Below are 23,073 nucleotides of genomic sequence, written 5' to 3' on the forward strand. Positions count from 1 at the left end.
CCGTAAGTAAAGGAATAGAGGGTAGACCACTGCTGCCGGAAGAACGGGTCCCCCATTCGCACTCCTACAAACAAAAGAATTAAGAACCCAAACACCGTAGCAGAGAGGCCGGCAAACCAATCGATTTGGTTAATCATTGGACCGCCACCAGCACTGCCTTTCCTTTGTCAGAGAACCATCACCACCACCACTGTTAGAATCTAAATCAGCACCTCAGTGATGAAAGGGAAGCCAAGAGATAAAGGAAAAGAGTAATATGAAGAAACTCTTTGATTATAATTTTGAAATCGAGAGAGGAAACTCTCGTTGCAAATGAGAGGCTATTGAAAGCGAAAAAAGCCATCACTACGGAGGAAGGAAACACCCTAGCAAAACTCTAATGAAGAAAGAAAAATGATACTATTGGACAAGGAAAAAAGATAGTGTTTTAAACTTTAAAGAAGTCAATTTCTTGATGAATTTTAAAGCATTTTTATTTCCAATTTGGTTGGATATTATGTTTGTTAGTTTTTAATAAAGTGTAAATTTAAATCAAGACCTCACACAAATTTTTTTGGTTACACGATCAGTTAGCCAACTACTCTCATCAAGTACTATAATCAACCAAATATATTTGAAAAGAAATTATTTTTCTTGTGAAAACATTTTCATTTGTTTCTAGTCAAATTGGATTTACATTTGAAGTTTTAAGTTTCATTAATTAGAGCATAAGAGGTGAAAAAATTACTACAACAAATGCCAATGAAAATCAATAAAGATAAAAAATGTCCAACAAAAAAATGGCTTCTTTACGGGAGGTCAAACACATGTATGAAGAGGGAAGATGCCTCCAATTTGTATATTACTTCCTGTCAGGGCAGGAGAACACACATAAGCGAAAAGTAATCAAGTAATCGAAAGAATAAGACACACGATATAATACGTAGTTTTGACTTAAGCAATTTGCCTAATCGTACTCCATAGGGAAAAGGTGAACAACATTACAATAAGGGGGTTGGATCCAGTCCATTTGCTCAGGACCAGTTCGGTCCATTTGGGTGTATCTGAGCCGTCCAAAATGGTTTGGGACGGCTCGGATTTAAAGTGAGTGTTTTTGAATTTTTTTTTTTTTGAAAAAAACACCCATTTGAATCCGAGTTGTCTAAAACACTTTTGAATGGCTCGGATGCACCAAATGGACCGAATTAGTTGGCACCAAATGGATGGGATCCGGCCCCTTACAATAAGAGGCAGCCTTAACTTTGCTTTTACAGTCCAAGCAAACTAGCACATTAGAAATCCTTAAACAACGCGCATCTCGCGTAATTCTGCATGCCCAATTGTCCGCACCAGCTCTATATGGTCCAGACCAGATTCCCAGAATCTCCAATTTTCGAACCCATTCACGGTGGTCCAAACGAGGCTCTGGATGATCCGGACCAAGGCCACCAAAACCGATCGATCTTCACAGCCTAACAATTGCAATTTCAATTGCAAAATCACGTAAGAAACTATCGCCGGTTGAAATTGCACGAGAAGAAATGTATAATGAACTAGTGGATGAGCCCGTGCCTGAAGGCACGGCGCAACACGTTTTGAAAACAATTAAATTGAGTTACCATTATATGCTTCTAACCAACTCAATAACGAACCTGTCTTTTTCAAGAATTATTTTTTTAAATATGTTTCAAACAGAGTACATCTAATCAATTTCAAATAAGTGAATTTCAAAGATGTCAACAACAAAAAAAGAGCTGTCTAAGTTTCACAAAAAAAAAAAAAATGATCATAACCTAACCAAATTAAATCACTGCATAACGATCTGTTCTTTCAACCTCCCTAATCTCCGCGAAATATGCATAGAGCAGTTCGAACATTTCATCAATTAAGTTAGATACAAAAAACTTGCACATTCATCAAACCCCTCCAGAGAATGCTAACTAAGATATAATTCTAATAGCAAATGGGCCTATGCCTGAAGACACTAATTCAAATGCATTGACCAACAACCCTGGCTCATTCAATTCTCAAAAATTCTACATAGGATCATCAAAATTTAGTGCATTGAATTCCAATTCAATCAAGCAAATTTTTTTTTAAGTTAGGGAATACAAATCAAATAAACTGTACAATTGTATGTGCTATGCCTCGTACTAATCTAAACCAACTACTCTATTTTACTATTGACCTCATCTGTCTAACAAAGGACCTAATAGCTCCATCTCCAAAATCATTAACTGAAAAAATAAAATAAAAATCATACTTATGTCAGTAAGAAGGGTTACCAGCTTAAAATGCGAGGCAAAATATGATTTTTTTTATATACTTTACTTCATCGAAGAATTGCCAAAGTCAAAGAATGCAAATCAATCTTGTGTATTTGATGTGTATTATAGAAAGCCAATGGGGCCATTATACTTTTGAGGCTAATGCTCGTGCGTTTTACAGAAAAATCATACAATCTGTAACGGTCCGAATGATCAAGTCTTAGCATAGGTATGCTTTCCATGTTAACAAAAAAAATGCTAAACTAACAAATGTCACGTGTTGGACACTACGGAGACGTGCACCATGTTGACGACACATATGGGCGTGCCCATTAAATTTAAAAGAATGTTGAATTTTTTATTAAAAAGGACCACAGTGTTGGATTTCTCGTCGGCCCTCCCTGAATGGACTAAAGAGATCATACAACACCCCCTTTTGAATCCACTACAACTAAAGCATAGAATGCTCTACATTTTGTCAGGCACTTCGAACATACAAAAGGTTGAAGTTTTGTGAAGTATTACTTGGTGGAGCGTAGACGTGCTATAAATGAATAACAATGGATGGTTAACTATTTAGAAATCTTGTTTCAAGAGCGACTACATACATGTCCAAATAAAAAACTTTTGTATTAAAAACCGAAACCATAGTAATCTATGCTAGTGCTAATAGACAGAACAAATAGGCACTCTAACAATTCAGAATCTTAGATAATTGCGATAGCTGTAGACTGCCATCTAAAGGAGAGAAAGAACACAAAGAAAAACACCACCTATGCACTTCCTCCCACATAAAAAACCTCCACAAAGTCACAAAATTGCTCAAGAGAGGAAACCTTTCTTAAGAGGTAAGACTAACTATATACAATATGTGGCAAAGATCTGCTAGGTCAATATTCCCATAGCAAAAGAACAGACCAGAAGAACATGGACATAAAGGCCAGTGCAACCTCACTTTACCTCCTCGACCAATGACTTTATCTTCGAAGTTGTGTCTTTCTTAAGCCGTTTCTTCCTCTTTGCTTAAGGTCTTATGCAGTACATTTCATAGGGACAAACAAAAATTAGCTCGTATAATGGCCGCTATTATCAACATTTTAAAGAAACTTGATGATTTTTGTTTAGAAGAATGTGCAGTGCATAACCACCATTCTGGTCTGCATTGTCTAACGTGTACCCAATGATGATTTTTTATTTTCAAATCCGAACATGAAAATTGCTACAAAGTATAGCACAAATCACTATACAAAAATTGCGAAAGTGTTTCTGTACATTAACGGGCCATGGCAAGGAAATCAAGCTGATACCCAATGATTCAAAAGTAGCAATGTAAAGTCTACAATAATGGAATAGCAAATGAGCCATTAGATGTAAAACAAAATCATCTGATTAATAGGAAAGTTATACCTGTTAGATTCTCCTGAAATGCATGGGTTTGGCCACCCAACGATTTCCTCTGAGAGCAACAGAAGTGGTCGACTTTTGGCGGGATTGATGGTTCACCAAACACCCTGTTAACCACCAATTTCTGATAAAAAAAAGATCATGCCATGCTGGATGTGAATGATAAAACTCCTTTAACTGAAAAAAGAGACAGAAGAAATAAGGAGAAGAATTCAAACCTCACAAAAACTATAGCTAGGGCTTCGAAACCTCAACCATGAAGCCTCCTGGTTTCAATCTCAGCCCTTAACCACTTCCTTCTTTTGACATTTAAAAAATACAGATTATTTACCAAACTGCCATTCAAAAGTTAATTTGTGAGAGGGACATTTTGGACCCTTGGATGTGTAGAATTGGAGAGTCAAGATTGAAAGAAAAGGAATTTTCTTTTGGATATATACTACGCATTCTCTCCCTTAGAACTGTTTATGTCTAATGCAACTTCAAGAAGGCCACAAATGCACAAAAGAATCAACTCTTGGAGGGGACAAAAAGATCTGAAAAAGAAATGAAAAAATAGCCAACAAAAGTACTAACAAAATTCATATTTGCCCAAGGGATTTCGACTCATTTCTTTTTACCAAATAAATTTTCACAAATACCAAGACCCTACAAAAAAGGCCATGGGTTGTATTCTCGCTGTTGGAACTTGAGAAAATAGAGGAGAAACTTACTCGAAATTGAAATAGAAGAGCGAGGGGCGATCTCTCTTAAAAGTAGAGATCGCAATTCACTTTTTTTTTGTGTGTGTTTAATCCTTGTTCTTTATTTCACAGATGATAACATCCAAACACAAAAGGGTCACCCAATCTCATGTAAGCAACATGTCAACACCAATGGAGAAAAATAGCATCCTTTCTTTTTAACAAACTAAATAAAGTATCACAATTGACTAAGCAAAAACCATTTTATGCATGATCAAGAGATATAAAAGATGAACAGAGAAATGATACGAATAAGTAAATGTGGAAAAGAAGCCCAAAAATACTACCTGAAGTTGCAAAGATCGGAACATCAGCATCTCATCTTCCCCGCTAAACGCGGACGCCTCATTTAATTCTCCTGTATAAAAAAACCCAATGATATTGATATGCAGAGAGATATAAAGTCTCTTGTAATCCTCCTAAAGTCTCGTTTCATGTAATAAATACAATTTCTTCACCGTGTGTGTGCGAAGGAAAGATGGAGGAGGAATAGATGAAAAAAAGAGTTGCTTGTAACATATTTTGCAACCTATAACTGAATTCCATTGCTAATGTTGAAAAACGTGTTAATTTATTATGAATAAACATGAAATCGGGTCCAATAGATCAAATAGTGACGGGGGTTTTCAATTGTTTACCCTTCATACCAGTGTGTTGGAATAGAAATACAAATCACGAAGCGAAAGTCATACATGAGGATATTATATAAGACATCTAACGTGCATATAATGATGAACATGAATTTCCGTTTGACCGGGAAAAAAAAATATAATGATGAACATGAAAAAGAGAAAATCATGTGAATTTGGCAAACAAACGTAGAGCCAAGACAGACACGATACAACACAAAAGAAAATTTTCCATACACCCAATTCATACATCCAATTAATTCCAAATCCCAAAATCTGTAAAACGAACTCAACAGTCAATGTTGCAGTTTGGGCAGTGTAGGTATGGTGGTGTCCGTAAAAGATTAGGAGAAGAAGTAGATATGGAGAAAAAGAGGAGATAGAAGAGTGTTCTGCTAGTCCTTCCTTGACCTCGCTCCCGTGCCGATGGGAGACAAAGGAGAAGGGGAAATGGACCAGATGCACTCTGCACTCAAAGTATAAAAAAAATTGAAGTAATGATTGATTGTATATGAAAGTCAATGTGGCACTCGATTTTCCATCCACAGCTTCGGGAATTACATTCAATGGCGTCAATCTGTACTTTTGAGTAATAAGGCCAATGATAAAAGAAACCAAAGCAAACTAAGAAAAATTAAAAGTGAACTTCACATCTAAAATCTCTCAAACAAATGAACCAACTGACTTACCTATTCAATGGTGTCCACACCATTTCTTTCTCCATTTCCTAAAGCGTGAGGATTCAAATTCCCATTGTCCTTGCTAAGAGAAGAAAACTGTGTGCACAAACTGGTTAGAATAACCTAACCAAAATACACAAACGAAGAAACTTGTAGCCAACGAACTAATATTAATACTCAAGGACAATACTCTAGTTTACAGCTTACTAATCACAGTAAATTGTAGAAAGCAAAATAGAATGACTATAGCTTCTCACAGCCAGTCCTACTTAGGCTCCAAGTAACATTCTACCCTGCTTGTGCCTACATGAGAGTATTGGTACAGTTATGGATTTTCTAAGGAACTTTTTATTTAATCGGTAGTTTTCTAAGAGTATATGTATGGGTTCAAATTGGCCCTTGACTGAAAGCCACAATCCAGATTGCCTTCGATTTCAAAATTTTCGAGTGAAAGAAAATATAACCACCATGTGGTCAATTTCAGGAATTGCTTCCATTGTGGACTTTTACCGAACATGTGGTGAGCAAGTAACAATAAAAATTTCGACCATGCACTTTAGCACAACCACGAACTACACAGCTCCGAAGCCAAAAATTTCAACCATGCACTTTAGCACAACCACAAACTACACTACTCCAAAGCCTGAGTAACAATAAAAATCACAAAACTTGAGAAAATAATTTCGTAGAACTTACCAAGAGTGATTTCCGGAGTCTCCGGAGGTGGCGAACGGGATGAGCTTGGAATCGAGCAGCTCATAGATCGAGGAGAGCTAGAGGTGGCAACATGGACGGCGTTGCCGCAGAACTCCTCCTTCTGGTCAATGGAGGAAATGATGCGCCAGGAGGCGCGGCGGGCGCCCATGATATTCTTGTCGGCGACGGAGAGGAGGTTGCGCTCCACCACGGTGAGCTCCTCGTTCGTTCGTTCAGACCGGAGACCTTCTACATGAACGTTGTTCCTCGGTGAGAGAGAGAGAGATAAGGTAGAAAGGGGAAAGTAAAAGCAATTTTAGGAACATTTACGTGTTTTTCAAATTTTGAAAACAAAATCAGAGTTTTTACCAAAATGCCATTTGCCACTTTTATAGAATTGCCCTAAATCAAATTGATATTTACTGAAATGCCATCTTTGTTCTTAGCCCCAGTATGACACACTATTTACGAAAATGCCATCCAAAAGTTAGTTTGTGAGAGGGATAAAATTAGACCATTGGATTTTTAAGAATGGAGGATTGAAATTTGTTTGGGGAGCAAATATTATATTGGAAAAATCCCTCCCTTGTTATATGGATTATAGTACAGATCAATTTTAATTAGCATTTGTATAATAAAAATGTAAATGGATTAGACCATCATTAACCACGTCAAAAATTAAGTCGATCAGATACCAGAGAAAATGAGTTAAAACGGGTTCCGATTCGTGTGCTCGATATAATTATATGTTCTAAATAAAATGTGTTTTGAAATTATTTAAAACGATATCCGATTAAGTTGAATTTTGACTTGATTAACAAATTCTAGAATACATACGATTTCGATCATCAAAGTAGAGCCGGAGGGGTGTGCAAAAAAACCGCGTACCCGACCCGAAGGGTCTCGAGCGGGATCGAACATGTGTTTCGGACGGATGCAGGTTTACTTTCTGTTAAAAATCAATTTTCGGTTCGGAGTTCGGGTTGGTGCATTTCTTACCCGTAGGAGCGGACCCGACCCGACCCAAAGAATCGGGCTCGCAGATGGTTCTTAGTCTTGTTCGATTCACGGGCCTAAAATATTGTTACCCAATATGGTCGGGTCCGGGGTCAAACCCGATCCGCCCCACCGTGCACACCCCTGCCCGGAGGCCGAAAGAACTCACAAAACGGACCAACGGGAGGTTCCCACTTCCAAACCATGAAATGGAGTCCTCTGTTTAAATCTCAAACTAGGGCTTTTCACAGTAGCAAAGGCGGGAAACCAAGGGGAGAGGGACAATAAGACAGATCAAGGATAGGGAAGAGAACGAGAGAACACCTCAAGTGGTGAAAATGAGCGACCATTCCGATCCCTCTTCAGAAACCCTAGACCTTGACGCCATTCGCAGGTTCATCTCTCTCTCTCTATTTATGTCTATATCAGTGCATAGTGTGCACTCAATTAGTAATTATTGCCTGTTTCTTCCTTTTTTATTAGTCGAATTACGGAACTGAGAGAAATCTACGGAAGTTCAAACGACGTCCCAGAAGAAATGACCCTTTCTGATTCGGAGGAACTGCTCAAAGACTGTGCTCTTCAGCTCACGGTACAACTCATATTCCATTTTTACAATTTTCGTCTTTCTTTTCTATAATCTCGCATTTGTATATGTCTTTTTTTTTTTTTTTTCAATACTTGGGGTATACTCTTGAATAGATAAATTGTGTTGCAGAGCAAAATAAATCAGGTTCTGTCCGAGTATTCCGACGATGGGGCTCTGGCGGTTGATGATTTAGGTAAACCTTTCTCATGCTCTCATTCATGTTTGCCTGATCGATGGTGTACTAGCATTTCTTCCGGCCTGAGGCATTAGTGTCTGACAAGTGTGGGATACGGACACGTTTGGCATGTGCTGGGTTTTTTTTTTTTTATATGCTTGAGAAACCTTACGAGGCCAAAATGTAATATTATCCCCCAAAATGCAATATCATGGTTCCTCTCTCTTTTTCGATTTGAACATTTTTGGGTTATCCTAGTTTATATGGAGCACATGTGAAACAAATATAAAGGTTCTACGTGTCCGCAACGAGTGATTGCCCTAGTTTGGAATAACTGCTGCGTTCTTTTCTTCTTGTGTCTGTGGCCCATGGCTCAATCTGTGCTTTGTATTATCCGTCTATACATGCCTATGATGTTAATTCAACTGATTTTGGAATGTAGATGCATATTTGGGACAATTAAAGGAGGATCTTAATTCCGTGGAGGTTCAAAATGCCAAAATATCCAGTGAAATTGAGGATCTTATGGAGACGTATGTAGAAGGTGGGAATTGTTTAGTTTTTATTTGAAATGTTAGATGCATGTGTGGCTGATGTGATGCGTGCGTATTTGCAGATTCTCATCGATTGGAGAGTGAGCTTGAAGGGTTGTACTGTTCATTGGACTCTATTGCTTCCCAAGTTAGTACTCAGCTGTTCATTAATTTTTTTTCCTCTGAACTCTAAACTCTAATAAGTGTTTGTTGGTGATAGAAGATATGTTGCTAGGTTGGATATTCAACCTATTAGTCATGTTATATGGTGAAATAAAGAACAATTCAATGCCTGTGCATTACTCACAAAAGCGCAAATGTATGGTGAAATAAAGAACAATTCCATGCCTACACATATAAAATATTCACAAAAGCACAAAACCTTCTTTTTAGTCAAGGTACAGGTGATTGCCAAGAAGTGAGCTGTCTGTTTACGGTTTTTCTCTGATTCTTGAAGAGAACTATTTATATTGCCTATTCCAGTTTCTGATAAAAACTACTTCTATGGCTATAAATTATGGATTTCAGGAGAAAAATCAAGGATAAAAGTCACTCTTTGTTTTTCCAAGTTGATCAAACTGAAACTGCTGTTCGACATATCTCCTAAAAAAGAGGCGCCTCCATCACTCAAAGAATAACAATGGGGCGAGAGGAGCAAACAGATCTTTTATGTGTATATTGTTTTTCCTCATTCCTCTACTAAAATCTCTGTTAGTTTATGTACATCTTATCTAGTCACATGAATTTCCCTTGCATTCTTAAGGTTGAAAATGGAAGGGACTTCATTCATGTTCATCTTGCTACCTGCTATGCAATGCCGAGTGGCTTGATTTAAATTCACAGTGAAATCAAGTGCTTACTAGCGCTTCCTTATCATTAAATGTGATGATTTCTTGATGTTGTAATGTTGTCTTCTGCTAACTCTGTTTCTCTGGCAGTTATCTATCTGTTATATCTACAAAGTCAATTTGTAGCTAATTTACAAATTCTGTTTGATAGCGTTCATATGGATGGCATATTCTAGGGTATTGAGAAAGTAAAAGCTGATGGACGTGCTGATTGCCCTGCACATGGGGAGGGGGAATTGTCATATGCAAAGGAAGATTACAAGTTTAAGGTCTGATTCTTCATCCATATGTTCAGTTTATTGCTTCCTTGATGATGGATTAAATTAGGTGCTAGGAATCAATGAGTTCTGCATATATATACATACCTCTTAGAGAAATGCGATGGGCTGCAAAATCTCTCACTGTATTTTTCGTTGTTGCAATCATACTAAGTGATGATATCATCTGAACAGGTGTGTTTAGCTTTGTCAATTGTTCTTTCTATGCTTTAGCTACGCATTTGTATTGTTCTAAGCCATTGCTTTTATTGTAACTTTGTACAAGAACATTTCATGTGATTGACTTTTTCTGTTGCCTTCAAGAAAGGAACCAGTAATAATTTACTGTCTTCGTACCTTGTAGATGTTGGAACTTAGTCACCAGATCGAGAAGAACAAAATAACTCTAAAATCGTTGCAGGATCTTGATTGCACTTTGAAAAGGTAAAATTTGTAGAGGTTTTCCAGCTTCTAAATCCTGTCTTGTTCCTGCTGTTTAGTGCTCATGTCAGTTTAGTTTAAACTTTAACTACAATTCTACTTTAATGTTACGCTTGTAGGTATGAAGCCGTAGAAAAGATTGAGGATGCATTGACAGGTCTTAAAGTAATGGAATTCGAGGGAAACCGCATCAGGTTGACATTGAGGACATACATTCGAACTTCAGAAAGCTTATTGTCCCAACACAAAATTGAGGATATTACTGAGCCATTGGAACGCAATCATGAATTGGTTATAGAAGTTTTGGAAGGGACATTGGAGCTAAAGAGTGTGGAGGTTTGACTTCTAAATGTTCCTCTCTCTGTCTCTGCCTATCTGCTCTTGAGAAATTCAATTATTCATGAGGTTGCATCTTCACACTTACCAAAGGCCATTGAAGCAAGGAAAAAACTTCAGAAGAATATCTACTAGTATTACTACTCAACCGTTGGAGACTTACTCCATACTTTCCTTGCTTAGTCTGTTAGTTGTTCCCATAAATGTTAATTGGCACGGACCATGCCTTCAGGTACACAATGGCTTCGTCTTTGCAGTGCTTGATTGGATACCGGTTTCTATGTGCAAACTATGAACATGGAGAACTCTTGTAGTTGAGGAAAACGATAGATCAAGTTTTCTTTCTCTTCTCCTTGTGCCCCTTCCCCTTTGCATTTCGCATTGGAAAATGAGCGATGAATACGTTCTTTTTTCTTACTCAAGATTGAGGTTCTCTTATATGCAGCTTCACTAACTCTTGTAAAATATTCCTCACTAATGATTTTTTACCTGCCAGAGGGGAATATAACTGGGCTTTTGTTCATAAAAGAAAATTGGTTTTGCTATGATGAGTTATCTAAAAGTGGTGTATTGTTCGTATGATGTTAATTTTTCTTGATCATTTCACTTTTTTTTATCGTTCTGAGTTGGGTTATTCTTGAGGCTTAACTTCGATTGATAAAAACCATTGTGACAATGTGTACTGCTTCTACTGAACATTGACCGCGCTTGTTGTGTGAGGCTTTCGCCACAATTAGCTCATGCACATATATTATCAAGCTTTTGTTACCTAAATTTCTTTCCTTCAAGCAGAATTTGAGATATAACAATGTGAAGCTGTGAAAGTATGACACCACCTTCACCAAACATCATTCTGATGTTATGCTGCTTTAATAACCAGAGAATGTTTGCTTACAGTTTTCTGATAGTATTTTGTCCAAGTTTATATAAAATGCACGGAAGATGTTGTTATAGTAATGACAGGTTGAGCACGAGGTTTGTTTTGCTTTTAGGCACACTCTTGAGGTTTATAGGAGTTAAATCAGCAGATTCATGTTGCCTAAAAATCTCATATGTTGTGTCTTAATTGTGGCTCCAAAAATTCATGCATATTATATTGCTGTGTTTACGGCCATTGGCTCCAAATTTTTACAGGTTCTGGGTTATCTCACTGCTGTTTGTGATGTCTACAGATTTTCCCAAATGATGTATACATTGGTGAACTGATTGATGCAACAAAATCTTTCAGGTAGGTTTCTTGCCATACATATCTTGATTTCTCTTTGGCTTTAAGTTCGTCTGATGTACTGCCTATGCTGATTCTTTTCCAAGGTAAGGTATGGTGTTGCTTTTTTAGGATTATGTCTTGGAGATGTCACTCCTCTATGATGGCCTGATATCTGTTGAACCCTTTTGGACTTAAAGTTTCACTAATTCAAGTGTTCGATGTAGTGCAAGCATGAAGTATCAGCGCAAGTCTTTTTGTGATTATTTTACTAGTGTTTGCTTTTAGTGCATTGCCCGTTTGAATCTAATACATCCCTTACTTTTGAAGTCCGATAACTCTGGTTATTTTTTCCTGATTTTGGATCAAGTGCAAATTTTCTAGTTTTAATATATTACTTAGGCATGCATGTTCCAATATGTAAATTGCAAAGATGTGAGCGCTTTATTGTAACATAACAGTAGATCCTATTCTCCTACTCCTGGCCCCTCCTCTCCTCTCTCGAACAGCAAACTAGGGTTTCCGCTTTGGGGGGGTGGGTGGTGTGTGCTGTCCCCCTTTCCAATCTGCTCTGGCTTTCCTCGAACAGCCGCTGACGTTACTGTTGGGTAACCTTGGGTCAGGGCTTAACGGCGTATGGCTGTTCTGGAGGCTGAGTTTTGGACGGTGGTCGGTGCTATCCAGTGGTGGCAGCAATCTTGCTTTGGTTAGTGGATTGATGTTGGGTGCAACTGGCGATTTGAGTCAGCCAGCGTGCTCCCCCCTCGAGGCTATTCATCTTCATGTGCAGTACTTTTAGCCAAGTGCAGCCGTTCCATTGCGACGACCAGACGGTTTCCACTCTTAGGTGAAACCGGTTTATGCCTAACGGTGACGGGGAGTCCGGCAACTGGTGTTGGCCTGGTACGACGGCGAAGGAGAGTCCTTGAGGCGGCAGCCATGGCTGGGTGATTTGGGACGATGGTGGCTGATGCGGTCGGCGATGTTTGCTGGCAGCGACGCTGGTCTTTGGTGCAGCGGATGATGTTGGGTGGGGTGTCTTTGTGGCGGCGGCTGGCAGGTGGGTTGGTGGTGGTGGTGGAAGTGGTGTTGGAGGTGGAGAGTTTGGTTTGTCTGCTTAGGTTAGTTGTAGGGTTTGGCAGGTTAGGTAGGCTGATGTGGGCAGGCCTTTTGCAAATGGGCTTGGCCCAATTAGGTTGCAAGGCCTGGCCCTTTCTTGGGCTTAGGTGCTATCGGGTTGAACTCGTTAGGTTGATGTTTGGCATCTTGCCGATAGGGATTTAGGTGGTTCTTGTTTTTCTTATAAAAAAAAATGTGAGGTGAGATGTAGTGATAGGTTGAGCTAGTCCTCTTTGTATGACGCTCCCTGGTGTGGTACTACTATAGGTATTCTCTTTTGTATCATTTAATGATATGGAAACCTCTTTTCTGCCGTTATAGTATCATTTAATGATATGGAAACCTCTTTTCTGCCGATAACAAACCACCCCCCCGCCCCATAAAACTAGACCCTTGTGTTCGTATTGTTTCTTTGTTTTGGCAAAAGCCATTGGAGAAGGGTAAACATTTCAAATTTGTGGGTTGTCTCCTTTTCTCCGACGGATTTCTAGTTGTCTTATTATTCATGTTCCAAGTTTCCAACCATAACTTCTTGGCCTTGTGATGGATTTGTGTGCTTCTCTCGAACGCTTAAAGCAATGTTGACTCAAGGCTTCCTTATTTTGAATTTTTTTATTATCTGGTAATGAAACTTTGAAGTTGGGCTGTTTTATATGCCTTCTGATAGATACTCCTGTAAATGTTAATATGTAGACATCCAGTTGGCGTGAGGTCTGTCTATTATTTTTCTTTAAACATCATTTTTGATGGAAGTATATCAGTATATGGATACTTGGTTGGGGTTATGGGATCTGATATTTAGTTACTTCATTGGTTTTGTTTCTGGTGAGTGTTATATTTTCTGTTGCTTCCAGGCATTTCTTTTCAACTATGTCAATGCTGGAGATGAGGTCTCCATTGGAGTGGTTTGTAAGAAGAGTTCAAGATAGAATTGTTCTCTGCACACTAAGGCGATTGCTGGTGAAGTTTGCAAATAAGTCAAGGTAAGATTTATGTTTGTGGTATTTGGATAGCTTTGAGTTCTGAAATTTCATAAATAATATGAGCTTTTCCTTGAAAGTTTTCCTGTTTTGGTGTGAGTGCTGAGGTGTCTAATTTGTTATCCTATAGACTTCACCACATTTATCCGTCTGTTCAAAGAGCAGAGTTTCATCTGCTCCACGGTGGTCATGTTAATGTTTTAAACAACAAAGAGAACTGGATTCTGAAACTATCTCTACAGATAGTATGATTTCACTTTGATACCGTGGTGGTAGGAAAATTATCAAAATGTATTGAGCGGCAAGCGGCTATAAAACCCATGCTCCTTCCTTGAATGCTCCTCATGACGAAAAAGAGAAGCAGTAATGAATTTGCATGAGATGCAAGTGAAGGTTCGTGGAAATGAGCACAACTTGATCACATCCTTGAGAGCATTTTCAACCTCATTTGTACCTTAGGAACAGACCACAAGGTTTGTTGGGAACAGACCACAAGGTTTGTTGGTTAAAATGATGACAAGTAGAATTGACACAGAATGTGCAGAACTCGATATGCGCGATTGAGTTTTTTCTGGTGTTGTTTTTCTCATACCAGAATTTTGATGTTTCAAAGCCCACGAAAGTTCGAATTCCAAGCAAGTTCCATTGGAATAGCTGATATAATTGCGTGTTCTATACCGTAGAATAATATCATTGATTTTCAAGAATATCATTCATGACTCATGAGCACGTGTTGCAGGCACTCCTTCGAGTATATAGACAGGGATGAGATAATAGTTGCTCATATGGTGGGAGGAGTTGATGCTTTCATTAAGATGTCTCAAGGTTGGCCAGTATCAAACAACGCTCTCAAGCTGATATCACTCAAGAGCTCAAGTCAGTATTCGAAGGAAATTTCATTGAGCTTTCTCTGCAAAGTTGAGGTGGGTAGTATCATCCATTTAGTTTCTTTGAATGGATAGAAGTATTCTTGTAGTTTCCACCCCTTATTTTGGATCATCCTTGAATTGCTGAACAGAAGTACACCTTATTCTCATATCAATTACTCGATGAATACACCTTTGAAACACAACTCTGAACACAACTGTGTCTGGAACCGTTAGATGTATGTGAATCCATGTGCATCTTACGGTTCTAGACACGGTTTTGTCCGGAGTTGTGTTTTAAAGGTGTGTTTGTAGATTTGCTCCTCATATAAAGTTCAGCAACATGTATCAGTTGAATGTTCTTACTGGACAAAAAAAGGAAAAAAAAAACCATATAAAAGTTGAATGTTATTCATGGCCGATAAAAAAGAAAAGAAAAATGTTATTCATGTTTTTCTTTGTCGGGTTTGGTTGAGCTGCCATATGTCAGTATTTCATCATAAATCTGAACTGTAGTTCATTTCTTGTTGTATCATTTGTTTCATTTCAATCTAGAATATATAACCTCAAAGGCGTTGATGACTTTATTTCTCATTGGTGGTGTTTTAGATGTTTGTTTTTCCTGTTTTCCCATTTTCCTACCATTACCAGGAACTGGCAAACTCGTTGGATGCGCAAATCCGACAAAATATTTCAAGCTTTGTGGATGCTGTTGAAAAAATACTCATGCAGCAAACGCGAGCAGAACTCCAGTCTGATAATAATTCTGAGAGTTGACTACTTCTACATACCAGAGCAATGGTGGTTTCTCTATTGGTAATAGTAACCGGTATAATTTGAACTATATTTTCTGTGTGCATTCTATATAAGGTTAGTCGTTGATGTTCATGAGCTCATAAAGACTTTTAACTGGATGCTCGTACATCCTACCCATGTGTGGTTGTCTGAGAAGAATCACTGCATTCATCAATATCCAATTTGAAATTATTATTTTTTTGAAAGGAATGTGAAATTAGTTTAATAAGGAAAGTTCCAATCATTCGTTAACTATTAGTTTCCATTTCTTTATAAGAGTTGACAAATAGGTTAAGCCACCCCCGTAAAGACCCTCCCTTGTACACTTATTTATATAGGAGTTGCACAATATTTTTTTAAGATTATTGTATACTTATTGATTGTTTGTATTTAGATGCATACCTCACAGTAATTTAATGTTCTTTTTTAACTTACATGTATAGCGTTCCATAATCATTAACCTGTTTATGTCAACTTTTCTATCTTCAGAATCAAATCTTACGTAATTATTAACACGTTTATTTCAACTATTCTATATTTAGAATCACATCTACGTCAATTCCTCATTTTATAAATATCAAAACCAAAATTAGAAGTAAGAACGAGTATATAGTACGAACAAGACGGTATTATATTTTATTGAACCCAGAGACTTGGTACATAGGTATAGCTGCCATAAACACTAGACCAGACGTCATCTTTTAACATCTCGAACCATTATAAAGGGATGCGCAAAACAAGACCGGGTATTTAGAGATCTCGAACCCCAGACTCAGGGCACTGAACTTCAGTACTGATTTAGCTGTAACACGTATTTTGATTTACACTGAAAGGGACCTATTTTTTGTGTGAATTTTGGAAGCCTTAGACGTCTGCCTTGTCGTCTCCTCCTCAGAAATAGGCCCTGATTAACAGCCTGAAGACTTTTATTTTATGCTTGTACCAGTTCAATAATAGGCAAGTTTCCACAAATGGTAATTTTTTCATGCCTGCCCATGCATTTAGTTTATGTGTGTGCCTGTGTGTGTGTGTTTATCGATTGCTATCTATCATTATTTAAGCACCCTATACATAGACTCTATGGCCTATATAAAAGTATACCATTACCTTCATAAGAGACTGAAAGCTAGGCAACAAATTTAGGGGAAGGATAATGAGGAAATTGGTAGCCTGTAGCCCTATCCATACTTTCTTTTACTCTTCTTTTGAGCTCACATAACCTTTCTCAAGGTATGATATTCTGTTCCTTTACCTTATTTTCGAGCTGAATTGGCAATTACTTGAAATTTGGTAGCCGTCTACTTTATTCATCAATAAGCTTCTAATGAAGATACAAATTTTGAGTTGTCTGAATCGCTTGATCCTCTTGTTTCTATCCCTTGAACTGTATCTGGTTCATCACCTTTTATATCTGAAAAGTACACACTGTATGAACTCGGAAGATTCTTTTTTTTTTTTTTTTTTGGGTAATTCGGAAATCCATAAAGTAAACTAGAGGAACAGAGTCATAACACCACTTCAGTAGCATAAACTAGAAACACCTAACAAAAGGGCCTAGGTTCTAATCTGCTGGCTCTCAAACAGTTAGCAATCACTAACTCTTTGGCTGAGGGGGAATTTGATCCATGACAACTTGATCTTCAAGTTGTTCAGCTCCCAGTCAAGCTAAGTTATCAGCGGTTTGGTTAGCTTAACGGTAGATGAGATTGAGCATGGCACCATAGTTGTCAGAATCATATGATTCACAATTTGTATCGTACGATTCGATACGATTCGGTGGGTAATCGATACGAATAGGCTGCCGAATCGGAAATAGCTGTGAATCGTAAGCGAATCGGTGAATCAGTGATCCAAATTGGTGAATCGTTGATCCGAATCGGTGAATCGTTCGATTCACTTAAAACTTCTGAAATTCATTTTTTACTCTTGTTTTACGTCTTTTGTTGTTTGAAAATGGTTCAAATATTTTTTTAAGGTCTTTAGTATTGTTATATGTCATCTTTTGTCTACGTTATATGGATAGATAACAAGAAAAGGAGATTTATTACGAGAGAATCGAAAATGAGGAAGATAAATGGAATATAACAACCCTATAAACCTTCTAAGGGTTACAAAAAGAACCATAAGTAGGCTTTACGAATCATTATCTCTTGGTAGTTGCAATAGAAGCAACTTACCTAATACTCCACGTTATTATCAAATCATCATTTAGAAGAAAGTTTTTATTGATTTAGGCCTAAATCTTTCATTTGTAGTATATATTGTTGTTACCCTAATCAATAAGCATAGGTTTCTATGCATTATAGAAGTTATGGCCGAATCAGAGTGATTCACGATTCGAAAAATGACAATTTCGATTTGACAACTATGCATGGCACTAGTAGCATCCGAGCATCTTCAACCAGAATATGTTGGGATCATGGTGTGAAATATCAGTGATATGTATCGGTATCAGCCGAAATGTATCGGTTCGGTGGGTACTGATATTTGATATGGCCGATATTGCATTGTGAATGAAAATCACACATTGGTGATATGTAACGGTATTGGCCGATACATAACGGCTGTTGTGGTCTATATTTGGCCAAAATTTTTGATGTGCAGTGCATGTGTTTTCTTTGCATAATTGAAGGAAAAGGAGTAAAAGATATCATTTTTTGGACCTTAGAATCAATATAAAATATCAACTTTATTGATTGATTTGATTGTTTCAGAGATTCTTGTTCTCTTCTCTTCTCAAAAAGAATTTTTCAAAAAATTCCTCCTAGATTCTCCCTACTTTCACTATTTCTCTCTATCTCTCTCCATTTATTACCCCTACTATTTTTCAAAAAACTTTTCAAAACACAATCTAAACACAGCAATGTTTAGTGCTTTGATGGTTTCAGAGATTCTGGTGGTGAATTTTATGTCATGTGTTTTTCCAGTAGTAATTTAGTAGATGGATAATCTGTTGTCATGTGAGACGCTTTGGACTAAGAGCATTCATATTGTAATAAGCAAATTGGTATGGATAAACAAACTTAACATGCTAAAAAAACATCTCACATTGTAATAAGCAAAGTTACAAGTCTTTTAGCAAATAATCAAATTTCATTCATTCCATAACCAAACTTAACAACTCTTACCAATAACCAAAACCCAATAACCAAACCCAATAACCTAACTCAAAACTAAAAAACTAAAAAACACTCCACATTAGAATCGTCTTATCGAGACAAATAATTTGGTGGTCGGATGCGTGATTAAAACTCGTTTGCAATTGAACATAGGTGCATTGCGTATTTTGGGGGGTTTTTTTTATAGGGATGCAAAAATAACCAATGTGGAGGTAAAGTTTGTTAAGTTTGATTATGAACTAAATGGATAATCAAATGCTGACGTGACACAATTTGGTTATTGATTTTGATTATTTCCATTGCGGATGCTCTTACAGATTTGCGTGGTTTGTAGTACGTCATAATTACTTCATGCAAAATTAATTTCAAAACTGCTCAAAGTTAACACAAAATTACGAAATATATGGGATGGAGATACAAAAAAAGAAGAAGAAGCCAAACACCATTATAAATCCCAATAAATCTGATTTTGAAGGGAAGAAAAAAACATAGATGGCAATTTTCCCTATGTTGTGCGAAATTTTTAAAAATTCACGCCTTTGGTTACCAATTCCGTTACGCCAGTAATTATATGCCCCGAAATCATGACATCGCAACCGATATTGTTATGGCGCCAGATACTGAGATTTCGAACTATGGTTGGGATGATCCGTCGGGGGCATCAAAATTGTACTTAAATCTCATTCAATCTTTGTGTAATTTGAAAGACTAGTCACTAGTCATCTAGTAATTGAGCGACATGGGTTCCAAAACAATAGTTTCCCTAGGATTTTTGTTGGTTACTGTTCTTCTCATTTACGTCGAATAATAAAAGGTAACAGAAAGGGATTTGGTTGAGACTTCCAAGCTAGTAAACAAGTGAGTTTATATATGAAATTGAGTTTACTCTTCACACATTTGATGAAGGCATAGTTGGATGAATATTATTCCACTGTCCTCTTTAGTCTTATATCCACTTCAAATATGTTCTTAAATGATACATTGTCATCTCTATTTTAACGGGTCAACTTGATAGTAGATGATGGGATTGATCAGTTGTAGGGATTAGATGAAGTGTGCGTACGGAGTCATCAAAAGTAAGAAAAAATTTGTGTAAATGCACTATGTGTGAAACATATAGTTTATTGGCATGCAGTGACCAAGTCCTCAAGTTGCACATCGACTATTAAGGCTGGATTTTGTATCCTGCGCTATACAATATAATCCTTTTTCGATGGTAGACACAAGACTCATTTTGTATTCTGTAAGGTCCAAGAGATCTAGGGTTTTTTTTTTTTTTGCGCTCGGCAAACAAAATTTTATCAAGCTCGAAAGGGTACATCATGGAAAAATAAGTGAGGCAAAATGCTTCTCAACAGAACGAGAAAAAAATGAAACAAAAACAAAACATCCAGCCAAAGGTTGGATGAGAAAAAACCTCCGAAGACCAGAAACTAATATCTCAGCTTACGAATTCCATCCAAAAATTCCTTAAATTCCTCCACTAACTTAAGGTCAAGCGATCTAGGGTTTTTCATATTCTTTAGCTATTTGTTCCCTCCAAGCATTTTGATTTAGTCCTGTCTTTTAAGATTATTAGGAAAGTCAATATGAATACATCTTGATATAGTCCTGCCTTTTAGCTATTTGTTCCCTCCAAGCATTTCGATTTGGTTGAGACTCTCGATGAATACATCTCTAAGTTCTATACATCTACGAAACTTCAAAATTTGGAACAACATAACAGATTGAATCGTTAATGGAAAATCGAAAATATCCCATCCGAGGCCCGTGTTACACACAGTGGCCTTAAAATAGATTTGCTGCCTCTAGTATGTTGGCTTTTCCCTAAGAACTATTGTTGAAAAATGGGTGTAATGGGGGCTGCCTATTCACGGCAGAAAACGGGATGAGAGAGGCTGCTCTCTGGATAGCAGCAGAAAAGAAAACGAAAAGAGGGCAGCAAAATGGGGCTACTACTTGCCCTTCTCTCATTCCAAATGACTTTAAACATTTGGGGTTCCTTACACAAGCAACTTGGGCCTAGCCGATTAAGAGAGCCCAATTAGAAAACAAAATGAAATAGCCCATTACAAAATAACATTTAGTCCAAACACCATAAAGTAAGACAAAAGCATTAAACAGAACAATAATTCTAGTGCCACACCCATTTTCACACCTAAACACACACCTACACTCACATGAGTGGTGGGCCCTATCACACACTAGAGTGTGTAGTGTGTGTGGGACCCACCACTCATGTGAGTGGTGGGTGTGTGTTTGGGTGTGAAAATAGGTGTGGTACTAGCACCACTCGAAACAGAATGGTGGTTGAGGTTACAACCAGCGTTTGTCTCTTAGGATACAATGGTTTACACAGTTCTACACTAAGGATTTAAAATTGCATAACGTTTTTGGGCTTCTTGATGCCTTCACACCCCAATATACCGGTGGGAGAGAAAATCGCATGCGTATCGGCCGGTTCCCATTACGTAATGGTCCATTTCCGATTCACTATTACGGCCGATACTCAACTATTACGGGTGATTTTGGCACTTAAAATTTTTTTTTCTCCTCAAAAATGATTTTTAAAAATTCACAATCATGACAACCGATTCCCAATACGTATCTTTCGATACTCCTGATACCGTTACAACTCAAACGTTACTATTACGTGCCCCAAAACCGTTATTTAAAACCTTCGTCCGCGCACACCACTCGGTGGAACTGCCCAGCAAACACAACCATGTTCGTACTCTTTCATAAGAGAAAAACTAGCAGAAACACAACGATAAGAATAGAGAATTGAAGTTATGGAATTTGTGGAGTGGTTTCGGTCTGTTTTCCACGGGCTTGTAGCCCAATGGTAACAATTGTTCCTCCCTTGTGGTCATTGTCTGCTGCATCTACCATCCTACTAGAAAAGTGACAAGTCTACCCCATGCACCACGCACGACAAGTAGATATTGAGAACTGATTAGAACTTTTTTGGAAGCCTTAATGTGTGATGGAAATTTCATTTCATTGTACGCATGTATTCAATTTATCTCAAAATTAAGCCTTGGATTTAATTACAGATGTGATGAATATTTAACCATGTTCCTATAAATACTCACTTCTCCATACGATGAAAATTTAATGTTCGAGCCGATCCGGGATTTGTGACGTTCGAACTCGACTCGTTTACGTACCAAATGAGTCTAAAACTCGAGTTTGAATTCGGCTAGTTTGTAAACGAGTAGAACCTGATTTGGTTTGAGGGAGGTTTTTGAAATAATAAGAATGGAGAAATAGATAGAGAAATAAGAGTAATAATTGTAGAGAAAATTTACTAGGTAGATGTAGCTTTATTAGTAATAATAGCTATTAAAAGCATTTGAATAATTTTTGCCAATCTCTTCTTGCCTCCCAGAGTCCTCCAAGGGCAGAGAAGGCAACCAATAGCCACCATAGTCCTTGGGCCATTGGGGGTTATGCCTAGTCGTTACCTTCAGGGCCTCGGAATTAGTCGAGGTGCGAGCAAGATATCCCAGACATCCGGTTATAAAAAAAAAAATAGCCACCATAGTCAAATCCATTGGGGCCCAGAAAATTGATGGTGATAATTGACATAAAGCTCCCAATTCTTCCCAATTGCTGTGTAGTAATTTGATGATATATTCCATCTTAATTGGCTGCACATGCCCGTTGATATCGATCAATTTTGGCGAGTTCTGCAAATTATTCTCATCAGTCATCTTCTGATGGTCCAGACGACTGTAGTACTTCCTTGAGTGGGGAGAAAACAAAGTGACCCGGGCAGAGCCCAACGTCAAGTCTACCAGTCCATGCACGATAAGTTGTTATTGAGAACAGATTAGAAAGTTTGGAAGACCTAATGTGTGATGGAAATTACATTGTACGCATTATATTTATCTCAAGCTCGCGATTTGCATATGTGATGAATCGTGTTCCTATAAATTTTACTGCTCCATACCACGAAAATTTTCAGCAACGTATCATTCTGTGTGAGTTTTGTTTCCTTTATCAATCAATTTGAAATCTCTAAAGTGATGCTAGGAGTATTAACTTCGCCTTACTAGATGACTTCAATCCCACAGCAAAAATCAACCAAAAAACGAGACACCAAACTTACGTGGAAAACCCCAAAATCGGGTAAAAACCACGGGAAGGAATCATGCACTAAAACAAATGTACGATTACAAATATTCTTACTAATTGACTGTGTATCCTCTCCACGAGTCCTAAGAACTATTTGTCGAATCCACGTTCATCGTACCTTTGCATGATCACCGTATCTTGAATCCTCAAGCCTTCCAAACAATCGCCTTTCGAACTCCACGAAAAGACTTCACTCAAAAAAGACGATTTTGTTGTGTTGCAAAAGCCTCTCGAAGATGACTCTGTTGCATGGAGATTCTATCAATCTTTATAGTTC

The 23,073-nt window shown here is 37.7% G+C and overlaps 1 protein-coding gene and 1 long non-coding RNA gene across 4 annotated transcripts; one reads left to right on the forward strand and one right to left on the reverse strand.

Annotated features, from left to right (window-relative positions):
- Window positions 1–4,111: 4,111 nt before the first annotated feature.
- LOC131318136 (uncharacterized) lies at window positions 4,112–6,641 on the reverse strand. The gene is made up of 3 exons (XR_009197508.1): window positions 6,399–6,641; window positions 5,712–6,005; window positions 4,112–4,751 (listed from the first exon to the last, which is right to left on the reverse strand). It is a non-coding gene; the product is annotated as an uncharacterized LOC131318136 (long non-coding RNA).
- Window positions 6,642–7,553: 912 nt separating this feature from the next.
- LOC131318103 (uncharacterized) lies at window positions 7,554–15,743 on the forward strand. 3 transcript variants are annotated; one of them, XM_058347915.1, is made up of 12 exons: window positions 7,554–7,788; window positions 7,878–7,986; window positions 8,113–8,176; window positions 8,601–8,702; window positions 8,775–8,839; window positions 9,716–9,808; window positions 10,161–10,240; window positions 10,357–10,573; window positions 11,746–11,801; window positions 13,751–13,879; window positions 14,616–14,799; window positions 15,352–15,743. In XM_058347915.1, the coding sequence occupies exons 1-12, from the start codon at window positions 7,733–7,735 to the stop codon at window positions 15,517–15,519; spliced, it is 1,323 nt and encodes a 440-aa protein (XP_058203898.1). In that variant the 5' UTR covers window positions 7,554–7,732; the 3' UTR covers window positions 15,520–15,743. The 3 variants fall into 3 exon arrangements, with proteins under 3 accessions (XP_058203898.1, XP_058203899.1, XP_058203900.1); XM_058347916.1 differs by having other exon boundaries at window positions 7,555–7,788; window positions 15,394–15,743; XM_058347917.1 differs by lacking the exon at window positions 7,554–7,788 and having other exon boundaries at window positions 7,911–7,986; window positions 8,601–8,691.
- The last annotated feature ends 7,330 nt before the right edge of the window (window positions 15,744–23,073 follow it).

The sequence above is a fragment of the Rhododendron vialii genome, chromosome 2a, assembly GCF_030253575.1.
Source record: "Rhododendron vialii isolate Sample 1 chromosome 2a, ASM3025357v1".
Lineage (NCBI taxonomy): Eukaryota > Viridiplantae > Streptophyta > Magnoliopsida > Ericales > Ericaceae > Rhododendron > Rhododendron vialii.

Bases quoted from the DNA above. Each gene is read 5' to 3' on its own strand.
- LOC131318103 (XM_058347915.1), top strand. From the start codon at position 7,733: ATGAGCGACCATTCCGATCCCTCTTCAGAAACCCTAGACCTTGACGCC. The intron at 7,987-8,112 runs GTACAACTCATA...ATTGTGTTGCAG, and splicing joins ACTGTGCTCTTCAGCTCACG to AGCAAAATAAATCAGGTTCT. The intron at 11,802-13,750 runs GTAGGTTTCTTG...TGTTGCTTCCAG, and splicing joins GATGCAACAAAATCTTTCAG to GCATTTCTTTTCAACTATGT.